General features: G+C 42.6%; 1 protein-coding gene across 1 annotated transcript; it reads right to left on the minus strand.

The window, feature by feature from the left end:
• Window positions 1-7,243: 7,243 nt before the first annotated feature.
• LOC149767916 (uncharacterized) lies at window positions 7,244-9,244 on the minus strand. Its single transcript, XM_089929385.1, has 3 exons — window positions 9,230-9,244; window positions 8,998-9,075; window positions 7,244-7,798 (listed from the first exon to the last, which is right to left on the minus strand). The coding sequence occupies exons 1-3, from the start codon at window positions 9,242-9,244 to the stop codon at window positions 7,244-7,246; spliced, it is 648 nt and encodes a 215-aa protein (XP_089785511.1).
• Window positions 9,245-9,477: the final 233 nt, after the last annotated feature.

Raw genomic sequence — 9,477 nt, forward strand, 5'->3', positions numbered from 1 at the left:
TTGCTGACTCCTTCGGTGTGGTCGCCTTGCTTCCCTTTAGGAGATTTGCAATCCCTCCTAAAGTGCCCCGTCTTCCCGCAGTTCCAGCACTTCGCTCCCTTGTTCTGAGGTGCTCGAGACCTGCTGGATCTCGACTTCGAGTCGCTTCGAAATCGACCGTCCTTCTTTTGTCTTCCCCGGTCAGAGGTGTTTAGTGCACTTCCAGACGACTCCGTAGCTCCAGAAGATTTCCTTCTTGCTTCTTCACTCAGAAGCACTCCCACAACGTCATCAAAAATCAACTTCCCCGTTGCCGAAGAGTTGCTCACCGCCATCACCAGGCCCTCCCAGCTATCAGGCAATCCGGAGAGGATTAGCAATGCCCGAATCTCATCGTCAAAACTAATCTCCACTGACTCCAACTGGGCCGTGAGTCCATTGAACTCGTTGAGGTATTCTGCTACGCTGCCGCCATTTTTCATACGAAGATTAAACAACCTCTTCATGAGAAATACCTTGTTTGATGCTGAGGGTTTCTCGTACATCCGCGACAATGTTGCCATCAACTCCATCGTCGTCTTCTCGTTTTTGATGTTGAATGCCACTTGGGATGCAAGTGACAATCTGATGGTGCCGAGCGTCTTCCGATCGAGGACCTCCCAGTCTTCATCGGACATCTTCTCTAGTTTCTTTGCTCTACCTCCAAGAGGTAAATAGAGATCCTTCTGGTAAAGGTAATCTTCTATTTGCATCTTCCAAAACCCGAAGTTCGTGCCATTGAACTTCTCAATTCGCAACTTTCCTTCATCCGCCATTGCAGAATAACCTGGCTCTGATACCAATTGTTGGCAGCGACCCGCACCGGAACCCACTCACACCAGCGCCGCCACCGACATCGGACAAGCAAGAGAGATACAAACGGATAAGCACTCTCTCGCTCCCTCGACTCCGGACTCAAGGATCACCTCTTCGCTCCGCCTACGAAGGGCAAAAGATTACCCCGTGGTATCAGTAGGGTAAAACACTTGAGCACCGCAACGGATTATCAAAGATCAAAGGAAGAAGAAGGAAGAAAATAGCAAAGCAAACACAAAGATGTAACGAGGTTCGGCTACAAATAGCCTACGTCCTCCACCGCTCCAAATCTCAATAAGGATGAACTGATTACAGAGATAGCACACACCCGAACGATCACAAGCGATCGATCTACAAGAGATTCACACAGAATTCCCTTTGCACAAGAAGTAGGATCCCAATCCTCTTCTTCTCTAGAACCCTAGCCTCACAAAAACAAGAGTCTCTCTCAAATATACGGCCAATCACACTATCCTAGGGCTCTCATGAGTCCTATATATAGTCTCAAGACCTTCAGATGATCATAGCCGTCGAAACGCCACCAAAAACACCAAAAGAAAATCGTCCGTACGATTTTTCGCGAGCCCGAGTCGACTCGGCTGTGGTTCGAGTCGACTCTGGCACGTCTGGACAAAACTGGCACGATCTAGAGTCGACTCGACTGTAGCTCGAGTCGACTCGACGATGCTTCGAGTCGACTCGACTGTAGCTCGAGTCGACTCTGACAGTCCAGACAGAAACATGGTTTTTCGGCCTTTCTTCTTCCGGGTCGACTCGACAGACCTCGAGTCGACTCGACTGTTCCCGAGTCGACTCGACTGAAGCTCGAGTCGACTCCGACAGTCCGCCAGACAGAAAACTATGCAGAATTGATTTTTCTTCAATTCTCTTCATCACCAAAGGTCTCCACATACCCCAACATGCTTCACTCTGAAAAGGTATCCTCGAAAAAGCAACTAGTGGTATTTCTCTCCTCGGAAAGGCCGCCAGTTGATCCGAGGTACTCCTTCTTCCATTCATAGATGGAAATGGAGATTCCTTTTTCTTTCTTTCGAACAACCATGGTGGTTTGAAACCCTATAGAGGATACCTTGAAAATCTTTGAACCGGGCCTTGAGGTTGTTTGGCGATAATCAAAAATCTTTGGACAGTCTTCTTAAATCCATGATTTTTGCTTTGCAAGAATTGTTATTCGAGGAGATACTGATAAATGTCGGTCTAACCCAGCCGATCCTCAGGATAAAGTTCTTTAGAATTTTTATCTTTTCTCTTTGAGATCATATTATTGTCTAACTTTGTCTTCAGTCTTGCAATTGTTGCAGCTATGAAGACCGATCTGGCTGATTTGGAAGAAAATGCGCAAGAGGATGGCTACAGTGTCTGGGGGTGAAACCCTTGGAAAGAAGAAGCCGAGGGGGGAATCCTCCTCGGTCCTACAGATGTAGTTGCTAAGACCTCAGTTCTCGAGGTCTTTCCCAAGGTGCCGGTACCTCGAGCGAAGAATGTGGAGCTCAACCCCGAGGTCAGGATTGTTTAACCAATTAGGTCAGCCCCTTCGAAGGGAGTCATCATCACCCAACCATCCACCATTGTTGCGTCATTCTATCCATTATCGTCTGAGGCTCATAATTCGGCATGGATTGGTCCTAGTTCATCTACTCCAGCCGAGGACAATCCTTTAGCCTCAGCCCGCTCTTCTAGGGTCCACGTCCTAAGGTGGTTGGTCAAAGAGTCTGATTTGGCTTTGACAACCCCCGAGGTGGCCAGGGACGTCGTCCGAGCTATCCAGCTTCGAGCCGACAAGAAGATCATGTGCTCCTTCCCCATCACCGACTTGATCAATGGGGCCTTCTCTTCGATTATCCAGGTAAGCTTCTGTTTTGCAAAATTTTGCCATGTTTTCACTTTGGTCACTAATTTTTCTTTTTTTCCGTATACTCACAAGGTCGGCTACATGCATGAGGCGATAATATCACTCAAGAGGCATGCCTCGGACCTCAAGATGAAATGGCAGGCTACCAAGAAAAAGTCGAAGGCTCACCTTGAGCGGGTGGAGGGGCGGGCCCAGCAGACCGACGAGAGGGCAAAGGAGACCAAGGATAGGGTCGAGTCGACGGAAGCTTAAGCCTTGGTTGCATGGACCAACGCCATGATTTTGGACAGTAGTTGTTCGAGGCAAGGGAGGCCTTCTTGGCTGTTGAGCAGAAGGTTGCAGAGCTATCTACAAAGCTTGCTCGGGCTGAGCAAGAAGTTGTCGAGGCCAAAGAGATGGCCACCAAAGCCAAGGAGAAGGTTGCTAAAGCAGTCAAGGACTATCTTTCCTCGAACCAATTCAAGGAGAGTCAGTCCATCAAGAATGCGATTGATGCATTCGCGAAGGGCTTCGAAGAGTGCCAAGATCAAGCCCTTCGACTCTTCTCAGGGATCGACTTCAGTAACCTCTAGATCGACCTCGATGACGAAGAGGATGATGATGACAAGGATAAAGATGGTGACAACATGGAATAAAGTTTTTGTTTCTTTTTTCTTTTATTTTCGCTTGGATTGACCGAGCTCAATGTATCTTGTTATTCCAAGGTCTATGTACAAACTTAAAAGTAATAAAAATGGAAAATTTTCCAAGTTCCTAACTTCATTTGTGTTTGCATACTTTACTTTCTTTGCTTGAGTTCGGTTTATTGCACCAAACTTTCTTTTGACGCCTCTTCTTAGGCTCAATTCTGACCAGAGGATCGATGAGGATCCCCAGCCAATCTTGGGTTCCTTGGATGTTTTTTGATTATTTTGACGAGAGGATCGGCGAGGATTCCCAGTCAATCATGGGTTCCTTCTATGATTTTTTGGAATTCATATGCAGATTTGCTTTGAATTCTGAGTGAGCTTGGCTTAAGGAAGTCCCGAACATGTTCGAGGTGTCTCCACAGGAGTAGCTAATTTTGTTACCAAACTATCATTGATCTTGGAGGTATTAGGTCAAGGCCCAAGTATTTTTGAGGCGTCCCTTATTTTATCTGAGTCGAATATGCTTGTTATAATTGTCTGATCTAAAAGATAGATATAACAAGAATATTTTTATTAGAAATAGGCTTGTAATACAATGAACTTTACTAGTAATAGATATGTAGGTTCTCGGAGTTTTAAGTCTGTGGGATTGGAGTATTGTCGAGATGTTCTAGCTTATATATTTCTGGTCGTATTGCTTCGGCCACTCGGTACAAACCTTCCCAATTTGGGCTTAACTTTTCAAGCTCTTCTGGTTGTGACGCTTCAGTCTTTCTTACGACAAGGTTGCCAGATTAGAAAAGTTTACTCTTGACCCATGAATTGTAATACTGAACTGCTCTCCATTGGTCACCATACAGATTTGAGCTTATTCTTTAGTTTCTTCTAATAGATCGAGGGTAGCTCTGAGTTGATCTAAATTTATGTGGTTGTCAAAGTTTTCTACCATAAGTGATGGAAGTCTGATCTCTAGTAGAATCACCGCCTCTATCTCGAAAGCAAGCTTGAAGGGCGTCTCTCTGGTAGAAATTCGGTATGTTGTTCGATACCGATACGCCCATAAGATATTATATAGCTCATCATCCCATAGTCCTTTTGCTTAGTCCAATCTTGCCTTTAAACTCTGTAGACATGTCTGATTGGTCACCTCAGCTTCTCCATTAGCCTGGAGGTGCGCTACTGAAGTGAACCGATGATTGATTCCGAGCTCAGCACAGAATTCTTTGAATTAGGCATTGTCAAGTTAACACCCATTATTTGTGATAATTATCTGAGAAAACCCAAACTTGCAAATTATGGCCTTCCAAACAAAGTCTTGGTCTTTACCTTAGTAATTCGAGCTGCTGGTTCGACTTCCACACATTTGGTGAAGTAATCCATAACCATAATGAGAAACTTATGATGTCCAGTTGCTACTAAAAAAAGTTTGATGATGTCAATTCTCTATTATGCAAATGACCAAGGAGCTCTGATCAATATTAATGTTACCACTGGTCGTCGTTGGATGCTTCCAGGGCATTAACATTAGCTACATTTCTTGATAAAGTCGGTCACATCCTTTTGCAAGGTCGGCCAATAGTATCCTTATGGCAAAATCTTGTAGGCCAAAGATCTGCCCCCTAGGCCATTGCCACAGATTTCTTCATGTACTTTCTGAAGTGCATAATCTGCTTCGGTCGAGCAGAGGCATTTAAGGAGAGGTAGTGAAAACGATCTCCGATATAGCTTGTCATCAAGAAGAACATAATGGGGGGTTTGATGCTTTATTCAGTGATCTTCTGCCCAATTTGTAGGTAATTTTCTGTCTTTCAAAAAGTCGATGAGGAGATCCATCCAACTTGGTTCAACAATGGTGTTCATCACAATCTCAGGCGCGGCAATGCTTAGCAGCTCCAGGACTTTAAGTATGTGGCTTTAGTGAGGTCGACAGTCTCTGAAGTGGCTAATTTTGATGGCAGGTCAGCCCTTTGCATTTTTCGTTCGAGAAATATGTTGTAGTTATAAAAGGCTGAGGTGATGTACTTTACCTTTTGTAGATATTTGATCTTCGATGGTCGTCAAGCTCGAACTCTCATTGTACTTGGCTGACAACCAATTGTGAGTCGCTGAACACCTTCAATTGTTGAATGCTGAGCTCCTTAGAAAGCTTGAGTCTAGTGATGAGCGTTTCATATTCAGCTTCATTATTTGAGGTTAGGAATTTGAATTACAGTGTATGCTCCGTGATCACTCCATCTGAGGTGGTAAGTATGAGTCCAACCCCACTACCCCCCAAGCTTGATGACCCATCCACGTGTAAGATTTATGACAGATCATATGTCTTCTACCAAAAAGTTCATCAACAACTGCGCTTTGATTGATGGTCGAGGCTGATACTCAAAGTTGAACTCCTCGAGCTCAACCGCCCACATCGCCAACCGACCCGCTTTTAAAAGTTTCTGCAAAATCTGCTTCATTGGTTGGTCAGTTAGGATGGTGACCGAATGGGCTTGAAAATATAGCCGGAGTTTCCAAGCTAAGATGATGAGGGCGTAGACCATCTTTTTCAACTTAGATTATATCATCTTGACATCTCATAGAATCCAAATTGTATAGTAGATTGGTTTCTGATATCCTTCTTCTCATACCAAAATCGAACTCACAACAAAAAGAGAAAATGTTAAATATAAATAAAGTATTTCTTTGACCTGTGATTTTGTAAGGAGAGGTGATGAGCTAAGACACTCCTTTAGTTGGTCAAAAGCCACTTGACACTCTTCGGTCCACTAAAAATTCTTTGGATGCTTCAGAGCCTTGAAGAATGGGAGGCAATGCTCCACCTATCTGGAGACAAATCTTCCAAGTGCGATAGTCCGACCAGCCAACCATTGAACTTTTTTAACAATCTTTCTTCGCTACTCGATTTTTTTTTGGATTTGCCTCGATGCCTCATAGTGTCACTATGAATCCTGGGATTTTTTTGAGGTGACTCTGAAAGTGCACTTCGTCGGATTGAGCTTCATTCAAAACTTTTTAAGGATTGCGAAAGCTTCCTCCAGGTCGGTTATGTGTTGCTCAGTTGCTCGGCTTTTCACGAGCATGTCATCCATATATACCTCCATATTCCAGTCGATCTATACTTCAAAATTTTGTTGACAAGCCATTGGTAAGTTGCTCTTGCATTTTTTAAGCCAAAAGGTATTATCTTGTAACAGTAGAGGCTTTTGTCAGTGAGAAAGGTTGTTTTCTCCTTGTTTTCAAGCGCCAGTTGAATTTGGTCCAGCGAATGCATCCATGAAAGTCAGTAATTGATGTTCCAAGGTTACATCCATGAGCTGATCAATCCTCGAGAGTGGGGAGTATTCTTTTGGGCAAGCCTTATTTAGGTTAGTATAGTCAATACAAACTCACCATTTTCCGTTTGCTTTCTTAACAAGTATAACATTGGTCAGCTAATCGGGATAGTTCAACTCACAAACAAAGCCAGCCTCCAAAAGTTTGTCAACTTCTTGATCTTTGGTTTGTTGTCTTTTTGTGGTGAAGTTCCTCTTCTTTTGCCACACTGGTCGGTGAGCTGGGTCTACATTAAGCTTATGAACCGTCACCTCAGAGCTTTTACCTGGCATGTCAGTGGCCGACCAGGTGAAAACATCAATGTTGGCACAGAGAAAGTTGATTACTTTAGCCTAGTTTTCTTCATCTAGGTTCGAGCCGATCTATACAATTTAGTTAGATTCATCTTTCCTTAAGGGGAGTTGCACCAATTCTTTGGCTGATTCTCCTCGCTGGTCCTTGAGTTTGTCTCTTGTGTCCAACCCTTCAATTAGTGGAGTTTCTATTAGATTTTTTTTCTTGAGTGTGGCCATGGAGCATTGACGAGTTAACATTTGGTCACCTCGGATTTATCCCACTCCGCTCCTCGTGGAAATCACATGAGCAAATAGTAGGTAGATTCCACAACTCGAAAAGCATTCAGACCAGGTTGTCCCAAGATTGCATTGTAAGCTGAGCAAACTCGAACCACCAGAAAGTCTAACCTTAGTGTGTTACTTTGAAGCTCCTCTCTCACGGTGATCAATAGTTTAATCACACTTTCCATGGGGACAAAATCTCCTGAGAAGCCGACCAAAGGTGTATTGACTTTTCGCAGTTGCTCAGCATGTAGCTTCATTTGTTGGAAAGCATCATAAAATAACACATCAAGTGAACTTGCATTATCAACAAGGATTCTCTTTACACCATAGTTTACAATTATAAGAGAAACAATCACAGCATCATTATGAGGAGTCTGAATTATTCTCAGGTCGGCATCCAAAAAAGAGATGGCATCCCACATGCGCTGTCTGTTTGAAGCAGCTTCGGCCTCTTGGGGAGCTTGATTGACCGAGGTGCTTGGAACCTCAGTGGGACCGCTAGCAATTGTGTTGATAAACCTTACTGTCAGACGATTATCAACTGGCTCTAGGGGTTGCAAATCAGAGCACTATAGGAACATATGGCATTGTCGGTGCTTTTTTAATGCATTTGCCAATGCGAAAAAGTGTTGCGTGTCAGTTTTTTGATGTATTCTAAAGCATCGCAAAAGTGTCGGCATTGCAACTGTGAAAAAAATTTTTACGATGTTTTTGGTTCGAGTCATGAGTTGTAACGAACAATGTTTATAAGCATCGCCAACCGCTGACGCTTTTAAAAAGCGTTGGCGCTAAAGCGCCTTATATTAATGACACTTATTGACGTTGCTAATTAACGACAGAAATTAGCGTCGCTAATATTCAACCGATGACACTTATTGGCATAGTTAGCTTTAAAATATGGCGACACTTTATAGCATCGTAATGTAAATTATTTTTTAAAAATTTATTTTAAAAATTTAAAAACTCTGTATACAAATATATTCATTGAACGCATACATAACAAAAGTCATATCCGGAACATGCGTGGTCAGACAACTTCGACCGGAGTTGTCGGGACGGTGCCGAGGGACAGAGCAAGTGCTCGACTGGACCGACGAACGCCGCCTCCAATCGTAGCTCAACTGCCAGAATAATGCTAGCGGTACACCCCTATCCTCAACGCTCAAAGCCTTGCAACCTAGATGCGCAGGTAACACGAGCATCATATATAAAAATAGCAAATATTTATATTATCAAATATGATCATATTTACATTGTCAAACATGATTAAAAGTCCATTAAATATCAATATGCTTTGAAAAATATAAAAATATACACAAAAATTTAAGGGCTATTAGGGTGCCATGGCAGCATCATCATCATCTTTATGACTTCTAAAAGTATCAGAACTTATAAGAAAAAGATAGAAACTTTAGAAGTTGATAATACAAAAATTATAAAGTATTATAAATCATTAAGCTCATACAAAAATATACATGATAATTATATAAAATTTTTAAATAGATGTAGTTATTTATCCTAGGAGGGACAAATCTATGCAACAAATATGCAATCTAGTCAAGCTGAACCCTCAAAGATTGCATCTTTGTCTTATGCTTTGCCTCATCTCTTCCATCTCTGTCTTCAGCCTACAAACTTCTACAGTGCTACTTCTATGTCTAGCTTCTTGGGTATATCTACTCCCTGTAAACAACTGAGTGGGGGTAACTCCAACGCTATAACTCCTTACTTGACCATAATGCTCCTATTCCATCAATTTGGAGAATACCTGAGCTTCGATGCGACTGATCTCCCTAGATGATGATGAGTCCCTGACATGCGCTGCAATAAGAAATGTATCCCTCTCCTATATTTAATAAAAAAAGTCACATATTAATGTTTAAAAAACTGACACAACAAATTGTTGCACAAATCGATTATCAATACATACGACTTTCTCTCTCGACTTGTAGATAAAGCTGTTATCTCGGTATGAGTCATCCTATAGAACTCCACCTCACCAGGCTCCCTCCCATGCTCTTTCATCTACAATAAAAAATATATGTTATATGATACATCATCCATGATACGTGATATAATATAGAAGATACACGGTTCATGATACACAAAATCAAGTTGTTTTGTGAAGAGTTGCATGAAAAGCCTTTCAAAGCACAACATTGGTGGCTCTATATAGTTTCATAAGAGCTTTGAAGCTCTCAAGGTGATCCAAAGGATCTGAGGTGCCATTATAGGGCTCCACTTGAGG

Source organism: Phoenix dactylifera, chromosome 3 (genome assembly GCF_051530095.1).
Source record: "Phoenix dactylifera cultivar Ajwa chromosome 3, Ajwa_hap1_PhDact_Kaust_v1.1, whole genome shotgun sequence".
In the NCBI taxonomy this organism is placed as follows: Eukaryota; Viridiplantae; Streptophyta; class Magnoliopsida; order Arecales; family Arecaceae; genus Phoenix; species Phoenix dactylifera.

What these genes read in the sequence shown, in the direction of transcription:
- LOC149767916 (XM_089929385.1), bottom strand. An exon ending in TCAGTCGCATCGAAGCTCAG is followed by an intron (nt 7,799 to 8,997) that starts GTATTCTCCAAA and finishes ATGTTCCTATAG; the next exon opens with TGCTCTGATTTGCAACCCCT.